At 51.0% G+C, this 13,475-nt stretch overlaps 1 protein-coding gene across 4 annotated transcripts; it reads left to right on the top strand.

The window, feature by feature from the left end:
* The first annotated feature begins 3,923 nt into the window (after nucleotides 1–3,923).
* On the top strand, nucleotides 3,924–12,252 carry PARS2 (prolyl-tRNA synthetase 2, mitochondrial). Of its 4 annotated transcripts, XR_014144866.1 has the most exons (3): nucleotides 4,099–4,451; nucleotides 7,355–9,555; nucleotides 10,397–12,252. XR_014144866.1 is itself a non-coding variant. In XM_031039405.2 (2 exons), the coding sequence occupies exon 2, from the start codon at nucleotides 7,383–7,385 to the stop codon at nucleotides 8,808–8,810; it is 1,428 nt and encodes a 475-aa protein (XP_030895265.1). In that variant the 5' UTR covers nucleotides 3,924–3,973; nucleotides 7,355–7,382; the 3' UTR covers nucleotides 8,811–9,658. The 4 variants fall into 4 exon arrangements, 3 of the variants coding, with proteins under 3 accessions (XP_030895265.1, XP_030895266.1, XP_081674581.1); XM_031039405.2 differs by lacking the exons at nucleotides 4,099–4,451; nucleotides 10,397–12,252 and adding an exon at nucleotides 3,924–3,973 and having other exon boundaries at nucleotides 7,355–9,658; XM_031039406.2 differs by lacking the exons at nucleotides 4,099–4,451; nucleotides 10,397–12,252 and adding an exon at nucleotides 4,008–4,086 and having other exon boundaries at nucleotides 7,355–9,658.
* The last annotated feature ends 1,223 nt before the right edge of the window (nucleotides 12,253–13,475 follow it).

Raw genomic sequence — 13,475 nt, 5'->3', positions numbered from 1 at the left:
CCAAGGAGAAGAGGCTGCTGAAGACAAAAGAGATCCGTGTCATGTGGCGGTGGCAAGAGTAGGGAGTCTGAAGGAAATGGGCAGCAGCAGAATGATGGTTCTCTCTTTATGGTAGGTGAGGGGAGCCATGGTGTTGCCCAAGTTGGAATGGATTGAAGGATGAGCCAGATGCTTTCCTTTACATCTCTCATTGAACCTTCACAATGGCCCTATGTGTGCCTCATGATTCCTGTGTTACTAATGAAGAACCGAGGAAGCAGGAGACCCCAAGTCACATCACTGGAAGTGGCCGGCAGGATTCCAAGTCAAGGCTGCCCTCCCCCCTCCAGTCCAGTCTATGTGGGCTGGGCTGGGCTAATGGGGCGGGGATGGGCTCAGGAGTCCATCCGGTGGCCTGTCCCAGGGCCCTGGAGTCTGTCCCCTCCTCTCCCACCTCTGCCCGGGTCTGGCCCATTGTAGGAGTCACCCATCCCGCCTCTCTCGCCATCCTCTTCCTCCCATCTGAGTTCACACCTCACTCGGGCGAGGAAACACAGCTGCCCGTGTCCTTCCCTGGTGTAAAGCCCTTCCATTTCCTTCAGGCTGGCTTCTCGCGCTGGCCGGCGTCTTCAGCAGAGGAAGCAGCCATCTTGGAGTGACAATCATGCTTGTTTTCAAATTATAACGAACTCATGCTGTAGAGTGGAACGCAAAATGCCCAGGGATTTTCTCCGAGTTGTTGTTTTGGGCTAAGCTTCAAAATAGATGTGTGTTGGTGGGAAGAGGAGTATCAATCTTGAGGAAAAACACTTCACTGTAGCTCAGAGATGAACAGAAACTCACAGGCTGGTCCAGCAGGCCCTGGCACACTGGCATCCACAGCCTTCCCAGTCGTGCTTCCACGATGCCTAAGTGTGCTCTGTGCTCCAGCCAGACTGTCTTTCAGCCTTCTTCCTTACAGCTAGTGGTCACCTGCTTTCCCTCTGATTACACTGTCTTTCTATCTCCCCTGTCATCCTGGGAAGCTCCTGGTTATCCTTTAAGGTCCATCTCCAGGTCCCCTCCTCCAAGAAGCCCTCCGTGATCCCACTCCCCACTCCGTGCAGTACAGCTCTTGCTCTCGGCTCTTCACAACTTCTTACCACAGGATCCAGGGACCATCACTTTGAGAGGCAGACTCTCCAGGAGATTATGAGCAGCTTGAGGTCAGGAAGCTCACCATGAACTCTGACTTCACTTGTTCATTCAACACATATTCAGAGTCCCTCTGTGCCAGGCCATGGGCTCTGGATGAGGGAATGACTCAGTGTGTCCTTGGAAGGGGTCCAACCTGAGGAAGAGACAAACTATTAATCTATCTATTCATTCACTCATTGATATATTAAAACAACAATCAAAAAGCAAAACGCTTTGCTAATCGCCAACTGGGTCAGGCCCTCTGGTCAAGGTTAAGGATACAGAAAAGAACAAAACCTGTGCCTACCCCCAAGGAGCTCCCAGTCTGATGACCAATGGCCAGTGCAAGCAAACTGCTAAGTGCATAGTCTGTCCCCAAGGCTGTGCAGCACTGGGGTAGGTGTGGAGTCCTTTTGCTTTAGGGTTTTTTGTTTTTTGTTTTTTTATGACACTGAATGAATGAATTTTTTGTGGGGTTTTTTTTTTCTGTTTTATGGAACTTGTAGGGTTCTAATCATGAATGAACTTTGTAAATAAAAAACCCAATAAATAACTGATCAAGTAATTGATTGAAATGTCATACCAGAAATTGCTGTGGTAATAGGGCTAGATTCTGGGTCTCCACCACCCCTGGACTTTCTCAATGGGGAGCAAATCTACTCTGACCATGGCTGGCTCCAGGCTGCAAAACCTCCTGCAAACTCACAGTAAAATGCAGCAGTGCTCGGCCTGCCTCCCACGGGAGTCGTAAGCATTAATTAGTTACCATTGGTAAAGTGCTCTGAAGATGTGGGGGTGTATAAACACGGCAAGTCATTAGGCCTCTCCACACCACTATGCTCTACAGCCTGGGAACTGCTAATTGAGAAATAATTAACACCTCAGGGTGCAGAGGACGGATGCCTGGTGTTTCCAGGATTGGAAGGGATGTAATAACATGCATGGGAGCAGGGAGAAATATAAGGTTACTGTGGATCCTGATACTGAAGATTATTCACCTCCTGCCCCCAGAGAGGAGGCATGGGGAATATTGCCTCAGTAAAACCTTTAGGATTGCACTCCTTAGGGAAAGCCTGGACCACAGAGCTGAGCTGCAGAGGCCCAGTGACATTCTTAGAGCAAAAGAGCTCAAGTCCAGCCCAGCTCTGCCTGGCCTCCTAGCTGGAGGGCAGATGCCAGTCGTGGGGTTCACCCAAGCCGTATTTTCTTCCACTGTAAGGCCAAGGTGATGACACCCATCGACACGGCCCCCTGCAACCCAATGCCCCACCAGGCTGTCCAGTGCCTTTCCTGTAGACCAGCAGAACTAGCGCAGATTGCACATTAGATCATCTGGGGGACTACTGATGCTAAGTCCCACCCCAGACTAATACCTAGCATCTCTGGGCAGGGGAACCGGGGCACAGGGTGAGTTCAGTGCAGCTCAGGTTGAGAAGCACTGTTTTGGCCTGTGTGTTAGGAGCAGTAAACCCTCTGACACCCCACGATTCCCTCACACCAGCTCATTTCCTGATTCCCTGCCCGAGTGCCCTGGTCCCTCAGCCTGGCCATTCCACTCCGCTCCCACCACCATTCTTGTCCTGGGAAACTCGACTCATCCTTCAGGCTCAGCTCAAGGATCACCTCCTCAGTGAATTCCTCCTTCCCTACACTCCCACAGGACTTTCCTCGGCCCCTATTACACTGATCATATGGTGTTGCTCCTGGCAGATCTTGGGGTCTGAGAGCCTCTTGGGGCCAGTGTCTTGCACTGGGTCTGGCACATTTTAGGCACTCAATAGACCATGTCTGTTCTTAGTTAGCTTGAGTTACATGATATACAGCTCCCTCTTCAGGACATGTGTGCTTGTTCCCTGTGTCTAGAACATTCTTCCCCCAGATAGCTGCAAGGCTTTCTCACCTGCCGGTCTTTGCCAAAATGTCACTTTCTAGATGAGGCTTTCCCCGATCATCCTGAATTGCAACCACTCTACCTCCAACCCATTCCTTTTTCATAGTTATTTTTTTTCTCTATGGATGGATACTGATGGATCCTGTCTTTATTTAGAAGTTTGGTATTTTGTTTACCATGGATTTTTTTACAATAATTTTAATTCATTGCATAAAAATACTACTACCTTTGGTTACTGAGTTCCTGCTCCCCTTCCAAATTTCACTGTATTGATTTATTGACTCTTTTCACTAGAATGTAAGCCACCTTGAATGCAGGGAATTTTGTTTGTTTTGTTCACTCTTCCCAGTTTCTCCAAGTGGTTGGTACATGATAGCTGCTCAAAAAAATATTTTGTGAATTAAAGTTTGATTTAGTGTCTTAAACACTGTCTTGGACTTTGTAATGAAGGTATTTTTTTCTGTTTAAAAATTTTTAATGTATTTAAGTTGAAAGCCTGTAAAATCCTAGGGTAGATTCCAAACGGAAAGGCCCACTGTTGCCTTGGTTACACCGCTGCCAGCCTTTCCATTTCGAGAGTGCAGAAGCCCCTGGCAGAGGGAGGGAACCCCAGGCTTTTATCATAGAGTTACACCTCCCTAAATCCTAGAGGGCACTTCCGGAACGGTAATTTACTCTTCGCTGTCCAAGCCAATCTATGGTCGTGGAGTAGAGCCGGGCTCTTTCTCCTTAGCTAAACTTCCGGAAAACCTCTCACAGGAGTCTAGAGTGGTGGGGTGGGGGTGTGGGGGGGGCCAGTCTCCGTGAGAGCGGCTTTGTGATTGGCAAGAAAGTCAGGAGGCGGGGCTTGGGGCGGGCACGCCCTGGCGCAGGCGCGTTGGGCCGGCGGGGCGGACGCGCGGGCGGTGTTGACTGGCACTTCACTTGGTGAGCGTGGGTGACAGCGAGGATTGGGCGGGGGCGGCGCGGGGAAGAGAGGGCTCGGGCTCGGTGTCGGTTCTAGGCGCGGAGACGTAGGACCTTGGTGGCTGTGTTTCCACGTGCGTGCCGTCCTTGGTTTGGGGGCGGGGTCGCAGTCACCTGAACTCTGGGTTAATGTGTTTCGTCTGTTGTAGCGTGAGGGCAGACCTTCCTCCCCGTGGACCTCGGGTCTTGTGAGTGTCACGGTGTTCCCGGAAGTGCCGGCCCTGGAGAGACCCTCTGGGAGCGTCTGGTGGCCCGGCCAACCTTCCCATTTTACGTGTGGGGAGACAGGCCTGGAGACCGAAGTCACTTGACCAGGGTCACGCAGCCAGTGAAGGCCGAGCCGATTTGTAGAACTAGGTCTGGAGTTCCGTTGCTGTTTGGTGCAGCACGGTCCGAGACGGAAACCGTGGAAACTGGAGGCGAGGACCTAGCATTCCAGGTGTGCCCTGTGCTCATCTGCAGTGTCGCTGGGCCGGTGACCGCACATCCCTGAGTTTACCTCGTCTGTGAGTTGGGCATAATGATAGCAAACACTAGCGTTTACTATGTATCAGGCGCTGTTGGCAGCGATTTACGCACAGCTTTCCTGATTGGATTGCAGGGCCATTGTGAGTTAACCTTAAAAGAGGCCTGTGCCCCAAGGACCTGAGTAGCTGCTCTAAAAATTTGCTGAATGACTCAAGCTCTTTGCCAGAGTCTGAGGTGCAGGACACGTTACTTCCTATACTGTTTTTGAGGTATTGTCTGTAGATAACCTTGAGAATTTGGGATAATAGTAATTATTCTCCCTTCTGTGTAAGCTGAGGGGTCTGAGAACAGGGACACATTGGGGGTGAGGGCAGAGAGCTCATGTCTTTTATTTAAACTATCCAGATAATTGTCGCATTGCACCCCTTCACTTTGCTTTTCATTCACTAATATACCTGATCAGCAAACATTATTAATAGCCTAAATATTAGGCATTGTGCTAGGCCCTGAAATCTGACAATGTAGAAAGCATCATGAACTCCTCGTTTAATGGAGGACTAGGACATGAAGCATTGCTCACTCCCAGTGCCTGGCACAGCAGTTTCTCAGAAATATTTTTGAAAATTATTCCAGAGCCGTAAACTATAAAGAGGTGTGTGCAGTGGGGGCACAGAGAAGGAAGTGTAATTATCTCTGTTTGAAGGGGTTGGAGAAGCTTCTTGCAATAAGGAGCCTTGAATGTTGCAGTTGATGGGGTGCAGCCGGCCTCTTCCAGGAATGATGAGCAGTTTGGGGCATGTTAGGGGAGTGGTAGGATAAAAAGCTGGAAGAGGTGTGTTAGGATCAAAATATGAAGAGGCTTCCTATGGCAGTACCATCCCAAGGAAATTAGGATGGGGAGCCAGTCATGGGTTATAAGCAGGGGAGTGATTGGATCAACTGTCTTTTTAGCTGTAGTCTGGAGACAGGACAGACAGGGTTTAAGAGTCATTCAATTCAGTCATTGATGGACATTTATTGAGTGTCCACTGTGGGCAGGCCCCATGCGGATGCTACAGATGCAACTTGGAATAAGACAGACCCGGTTACTGCCCACGTGGAGTGCTTCTCCCAGTGTGGTCCCTAGACCAACAGTATCAGCATCACCTGGAAACTCGTTAGAACTACAGTTTCTCTGCCCACTCCCCAGGCCTACTGAATCAAACTCTGGGGCTGAGTCCCCACAATCAGTGTTTTAACAAGCCATCCATGTGATTCTGATGCTCACTTAAGTTTCACAACCACTGGGCTACTGTAATGGACCAAGCATTTTTGAGGCGCTAACCCAGAATAGAGGCAGTAAGAGCCAGGAAGGAGGGGGTGGACTTGAGAGGAAGGTCAGAGACAGACTCGTTTGCTTTAGGAGGAGTCAAGGAGGAAGGAGTTTCTGGTATGAGCCCCTGGCCTGAGGTGGGACCTGAAGTAAGTGAGTGAGCCAGATGTGAACCATGTGTACCTACCTCCGGGGCTCACACTTTTCCACTCAGTCCCATCAGGGCTCTGTGGTAGTGCGTTCCAACCTGTCTCAGGCCACAGGCCACATAGGAAATGGTAATATTTGTACTGTGCACGGGGGAAATGGATGAGGCTTCCTGAGGTGGTAGGGGACCAGCTGGAGGACTTGAGGCCACTGGGAGCTGGAGGGGGCCGCCCAAGGGTTCCAGGCTCCAGAACTGAGAGGAGGCAGCAGCCCATTTTCAGCTTACTGCAGGGCAGCTCTGCTTCATGGGAGATGCTGAAGGGTAGAGGCGCTCACTGAACTTGGCAATATAAATCAGGAACCTTAAAAGAGTTCGTATGTGTTGACTCAGTAATTCCATTCCTGAGAATCTGTCCCAAATGTACCACAAACAAACAAAAGCCTTCTGTTCATTGTAGATTGTATATAACAGAGAAAATGACAACTCTCGTAATAGGAGAATCATTTCTGATATGCTTAATGGAATGTTGTACTGCCATCAGGAATGTGAATGTTTTGTAAAATCATAGAGAAACACATGTGCTCATTCAGTAGACTGTCTAGTAAAGCCCTGCTCCGTGCTGAGTGGCAAGCAAGTTAGATATGGTCCTTGGCCGCACAGAGCTGCGTGCCTGGGGGGAAGACAGGCAGCTACCCGAGCAGTCACTCTGAGAGTGATCGGTGATCAGTAGGGGCTGCTGTGGGAGAAGCTGGCCTTCTGGGCGGGGGCGTGGGACAAAGAAGGCATCCTAGAGGACAGGATGGTGATCCCGAGGCCGGGAGGATAAGTCGGTGCTGGTATGCAAGGGGCACAATGTGTTTTAGAGTGAGCATGGCACAGTTGGAACAGGGAAAGGGCTATTGATGAGGCCAGCAGCAATTTATTTGTTTTTCCCAGTTTTCTGTAATAACAATAGCAAACATTGATTGTACTCATAGAATGTGTCAGGTACTGTTCAGTTAACTTTTTATAAATCTTCTAAATCCCCACAATAAACCTACAAGGTAGGTCCTGTTGTATTACCATTTAGCAGATGAAGAAACTGAGCACAGAGGGGTTAAGTCATGCGTCCCGAGCTACACAGGGTGCAGTCAGCAAGAAGCACTCCAGGAATCCAGGCTGCCCGATTCCAGAGCCTGGGCAATCCCATGCAGTGGTGTCTCCACAGTATGCTGTTAAAATTTTATTAATGCGAAAATATTGATTTCCTTTTTTTAAACGAAAGGTAGGACTTAAATCTGCTAGAAAATTAGAAATGAAAGAGTTTGCATCTGCAAAGTCGATGGCTGTCTTAGAAGTGTGTGTTGGAGACCAGACTGAGCTGGCTGCGTGGACACTGTTAATGCTTATCTCTGCCCGGCTCGTCTCTCTCCAGGCACAAGTGCTTCTCTGGGCCGGGTGTCATGGAAGGCCTGCTGTCAAGATGCAGAGCACTGCCCGTCCTGGCCACCTGCAGCCACCAGCTCTCTGGGTCCGGTCCTCACAGGTTTTACCACTGTGACCCCGAGAGAGGGAAGCGCTTGGTGCTGTCTCGCATGTTCCAGCCCCAGAACCTTCGGGAAGACCAGGTGCTCTCTCTCGAGGGCACATCTGGCGACCTGACCTGTAAGAGCCAGCGGTTGATGCTGCACGTGGGCCTGATCCACCCAGCAAGCCCCGGCTGTTACCACCTCCTGCCTTACACCGTGCGAGCCATGGAGAAGCTCGAGCGGGTGATAGACCAGGAGATGCGGGCCATCGGGGGGCAGAAGGTCAACATGCCCAGCCTCAGCCCAGGGGAGCTCTGGCGAGCCACCAACCGGTGGGACCTCATGGGCAAGGAGCTGCTAAGACTTAGAGACAGACACGGCAAGGAATACTGCTTGGGACCCACTCACGAGGAAGCCGTCACTGCCCTGGTCGCCTCCCAGAAGGCAGTGTCCTACAAGCAGCTCCCGTTCCTGCTGTACCAGGTGACAAGGAAGTTTCGGGACGAGCCCAGGCCCCGCTTTGGTCTTCTCCGCGGCCGGGAGTTTTACATGAAGGACATGTACAGCTTCGACTCCTCCCCGGAGGCCGCCCGGCACACCTACGGCCTGGTGTGCGAGGCCTACGGCAGCCTGTTCCGCAGGCTGGGGCTGCGGTGCGTCAGGGTCCAGGCGGACGTGGGCAGCATCGGGGGCACCGCGTCTCACGAGTTCCAGCTCCCGGCCGACATCGGGGAGGACCGGTTTGCCGTCTGTCCCGGCTGCGGCTTCTCGGCCAACATGGAGACACTGCGCTGGCCGCAGACTGACTGCCCGGCCTGCCGGGGCCCACTGACCGAGGCCAGAGGCATCGAGGTGGGGCACACGTTTTACCTGGGCACCAAGTACTCCTCCATTTTCAATGCCCAGTTCACTGATGCCCAGGGCAGGCCGTGCCTGGCTGAGATGGGCTGCTACGGCCTGGGCGTGACGCGGATACTGGCCGCTGCCATTGAAGTGCTGTCTACGGAGGACTGCGTCCGCTGGCCCGGCCTCCTGGCGCCTTACCAGCTGTGCCTCATCCCCCCGAAGAAGGGCAGTAAGGAGGAGGCGGCCGCCGAGCTCATGGACCACCTGTACGACCTCATCACGGAGGCCTTGCCGCAGCTCCGCGGGGAGGTCCTGCTCGACGACAGGACCCATCGGACCATTGGAAACAGACTAAAAGACGCCAACAAGTTTGGCTACCCCTTCGTGATCATCGCGGGCAAGAGGGCCCTGGAGGACCCGGCACATTTTGAAGTTTGGAGCCAGAACACCGGTGAGGTGCTCTTCCTCACCAGAGAGGGAGTCACGGAATTTCTGAGCCAAGTGCGGGTTGTCTGAAAGCCCCGAGCCACTCCCACCCCATCCTGCAGCCTTGGTGTTCATTCTAATGCTGCCTTTTCCTACACTCCCTTCCAGGGCCGGTCTCTCCGGAAACAAGGCAGCTCATGGAAGGCGGGAGCGTGTTAGGGAAACTGACTTCTATCCAGTCCTTTGTTTAGACTATTTGTATTTCAAGTCGGTGATTCCATTCTCTGGGCTGACCTTGCTGCCACATACCATTCCTCTTCCATTCCAGTGTGGAGCTTCTGTGAGGAGGCAGGGGGCAAGAAAGAGCTGCTCCTCTTGGCCCTTGGGTGAGTCACTTCCCTTCTCTCGAGTTTCCCGTGTAGAGGGTGGGAGTGGCCGGTGGCCAAGGCCCTCCCAGCTCCAGCAGTCTGACCCCTGGCCTCTTGCTGCACTTTGGTCTGAAGAGCAGGCCCACCAGCCCTGCTCCACTTGGACAAGTCCCTTCTCCTGCTGGGGCCTCAGATTCCCCATCTGTGACATGAGAAAATGGAACTAGATCTGTAAAGTCCTTACAGCTGTCGCCGGCGGGTTCCACAAGAGGTTCATGACAGGCAGATCTGGTTCCTCTGATCCTCCATAGTCTAAGCTACATAGAAAGTTGATAGAATTAGCTAATCGCCCAAAACACCACCTCCAGAGATGTGGCCCTATTGAGGCGGCTGAGCGCCGAGATCCTGTTCTGCTCATTGAATAAAGTCAGGCTACCGGGACGAGCCTTGCCTGTTCATGAACGGTGGTAAGGCCTGCCGTTTTCACTGTGAGCGGCTTCCTGAGACTCTTCTGTCCTTTCTTTTTCTACTATTTCTACACTCTACTCGAACAAAAAAACCCTACCTTTGGTGGCTGGGAGTATGTTTGAAACCATTTCCTCCCCCAGATGTGAGGGATAGCAGGCTTCCGGTGTCACGGTGAGCTTGTCCTGGGAGCAGAGCTGGGTCCTAGAGCCACGCCAGGGGGCACATACCAAGGTGTCTGCCTGAATTCTGTGGGAAACCAGGATCAGACTTGAGCCACCCCAGCATACTGCACTTCTTGTCGTAGCCAGTTGCTTCCCAGCAGGGTGTTACTGCTCCCACAGTTACTGCCCAAGCACACACCATCAGGTTTCCTAATGTATGTGGCAAGCCCTGATGGCCCCCAGACCTACCGCTGGCACTCTGGGCCCAGCATTTGGGCCAGGAGATGCACATTCTGACATCAAACCTAGAGAGGCTGGATTGTAAGTCAGGGGACCTTCCCCTTGGCTACACTTTGGTCCCACCCAGTTCTGGTTAGGGTCTGGGGTGTGGCCTGGGCATCGTGCATTTTAAAGCTCTGTAGATGATTCTAATGTGCGGAGTTGATTCATGGTTCCCAGCGTACTTCCAGGCAGTGGCCGTCCCTGAGCGGCTTTGTAGCTGAGTGTTTCTTTGAGTCATTTGCTCTGTACATTATCAGATGATGTGCGCACTCTGCTTTTAATGGTCTGCTCATTTATTTGTTGAGGGCCTGCCACATACGACTGTGCTGTGAGGCACTTTTATATATCCTTTTCATACCTTAAACTGTGCAAGGTGGGTGCTGTTCTTCTTTTACAGATGAGGGACCTGAAGCTCCATTCAGCAACTTGAGGATGCCCAGTGTCAGAACTAGAATCCGAGTATTGACCAACACCTGTGCCGTTCCCATCACAACTACATGGCCTCTGCCTAGACGGAAGTGATTTCAGTAAACAAAACTGAATTATTTATGTCTATCTAATCGAGTTAGCTCCAAATAGATGAGCACTTAGAATTTGTGCAAATTTGTCTTAATATTTTAAAAAATTTAATTCTTAACTGAAGTATAGTTGACACACAGGGTTCCATTCATTTCAGGCGTACACTATAGTGACTCAGTAACTACTTGACGCTGTACTCACAAGTGTAGCCGCCATCTGTCACCATACACTAGTACATGCCATTGACTATATTCCCTGTGCTGTACCTTTTATCCCTGTGTCCTATTCGTTCCATAACTGGAAGCCTGTACCTCCCCCTCACCTTTTTTTAATTTTAAATCTGTGCTCCGTAAGCTGATTTATGGAAGTTGGAGGGCTAGCCTAATGTAAGCACTTTTTTTTTTTTTTTAAAGATTTGATTTATTTGATAGAGAGAGACACAGAGAGAGCAGGAACACAAGCAGGGGGAGTGGGAGAGGGAGAAGCAGGCTCCCCGCCCAGCGGGAAAGGAGCCCGATGCGGGGCTCGATCCCAGGACCCTGGGATCATGACCTGAGCCGAAGGCAGACGCTTAACGACTGAGCCACCCAGGTGCCCCTGTAAGCACTTTTTAAAACGAGATTTCAGGAATAGAGAACCAATTAACTTTAAACTCTTCATAAATGTTCGAGTTACAGAAGAGTTTGAGGACGATACAGAATCATGGAAGTTTAGAACAGGAGGACTTGGGGCCCGCCTGTCCATCCCTCCTTTCACAGATGGGAAGCAAGCCTGGGGTGGGAATTAACCTGCCACACACCATCTGACTGGCAGAACACCTGACTGCAGGCCACGAGCTGTGTCCCCTAAATCAGGCTACCTCCAGTCGCTCTTGAGAAGTCTGGCTAGATCAGCCTCTGAACTACAAAAGCCTTGTAGGTGTGAAACAGGTACTGTCCTTTATTTTCCAAGGGAGACAAATACAGGGAGTACCATGACTGGCTCAAGGGCAAGCTGAACGGAAACCCAGGTGCCCTGATTACTAAGCCAGCATGTCTTCTAAGAAGCCAGGGGCAGTATGCTCTGGTGGAAAGACCAGAACCTGGAAGAGACATACTCCTAGATCCACCACTTACCAGGGATGTGACCTTAGACAAATTACTTGCCCTTCATGCGTCTCCGCTTCATCTGTAAGATGTGCTCACGGCAGTGCACCTCCCAGGGGGTTGCCTAAGCTCGCTTACGTGAAATACTTAACCCTGTGCTGTCAGGAAACACTTCCTTCACTCCAGACGACTTAGGATCTGCTGGTAACGTATCTCAAGAGCTGGATCTAGTTTTCTTGATGTGATGCTTTATAACCTTCCTGGGGAGTGCCACGGGCAAGAATTAAGTGACACCCATGGAATGGCTCCATCGCCTTAGAGGAAAGACAGATACTCAGACCGTGTACCTTACTCTCTCCTGTCCGAATTTGCCAATGTTACCTCTTGCCATAAATCGATGAAATGGGGATGCTGGCAAAATAACAGACATAGGATGTATTATCATTGCTCATTCCTTGGGGAGATCTAGAAGGAACTGGCCGGGAAATATTTAGCAGAATTAATACTTGGGGACAAAAGCTGGTGCATAACAAAACCATTGTGTAAATCAAGCCTGGAATGTAAATCAAGGGCTCCATTAGTATTCTGTGTTTTAATGGAAGAAACACCTGCTGGGCTATCAGTAAAGACTTGCAGAAATCTGTTGAAACTGTCGTTTGCTTAACTATTTGAGTGCCAGGGAACTTTACAGAGTTCCCACCATCCATTTCTACACCAAGATGCCAGAATGCTTTTTAGAATGGATTACTATGCATCCAAGGGCATGTAAGGTTTTGTTTTAGAGTTAGGAAAAGTTTTATAATGTGGAAAATGGTGAACTTTTTATGATGTTATTGCAAACTTAAAACTTGAAAAAACTCAAGATGCTGCACTTAATTTAAAGTAATGACATAGCTCATAGTGACCCACACTAGACACTGTGGAATCAGACTGCCTAGGCCACTTGATAGCTATCTGACCTTGTGCGAGATGCTTCCTCACGCTTCCTGCGCTCCCTCCGTGCACCAGGGACAACAGTGGCTCACAGCAGGGTAAGTGGCAGCTGCCCTTACACTAGGCCAGTTAGCCCTTTGCATGTCGTGGGCGGGGGGTGCATGTGGGCCAGCAGAACGGGGTGGCATCTTTAGGGTCCCCCTGTTCAGATACCACTTTGGTGCAGGGATGATGTCCACTCCTGTTAAGCCCGCCGCTCTGAAGGCTGCTAATGAGCTTCCATGGTTAAAGCCTATTTGCTCTTGGCTAAATAAAACTAGGGCTAGGAGAGTGAGGAGGAAGCACTTACTGGTTAATGGTGACTGAGGACACGCCATTTGCAAGGGAAGAACTTGTCACCCAGGCTCACCCAGAAAGCTCGTGGGCTGACAGGAGCCCTACTGGCAGGTTGTCGAGTGCTGTGGGGAGTCCACTGCGGGCTCTGGCAGTCTGGCTCTGCAGGCTAGACTCTTCTGCCCAGGCAGTTTGGGGACATTGCATGACATTGAATGCCAAGACTTGACCACAGCACTGAACAGGCAAGGGCAGCTGGGTCTCATGCCAACTCTTCAAAGGCAGAGGCCCAGTCTTATTGTTGGCAGGTATCTCTTGAGGGGCTTAGGGGAGTCATGAATTGAAATCCTGGCTCTGCTTTTCACTAGCTAGCTAACTTTGGGCAAGTTACTTAGCCTCTCTGTACCCCTTTCCTTGTCAGTAAAATGGTACTGTAAACTACTAGCCTGCTCGAAGTGTCAGGCGGAGTGAGCGAGCCAGTCCGCATAAAGCACCAAGAACACGGTCTGGCGCCTCCTCAGGGCTCAGTAGATGGCAGCTGTTACTAGCGAGCCAGGCCATTATGCACGCCCCCTGGAACATGCTCCTTGCCTTTGCTTCGGGGTC

The sequence above is a fragment of the Leptonychotes weddellii genome, chromosome 4 (genome assembly GCF_054177405.1).
Source record: "Leptonychotes weddellii isolate Sample4059 chromosome 4, ASM5417740v2, whole genome shotgun sequence".
NCBI classification, from domain to species: Eukaryota; Metazoa; Chordata; class Mammalia; order Carnivora; family Phocidae; genus Leptonychotes; species Leptonychotes weddellii.
This window is presented reverse-complemented; position numbering and strand designations above follow the sequence as displayed.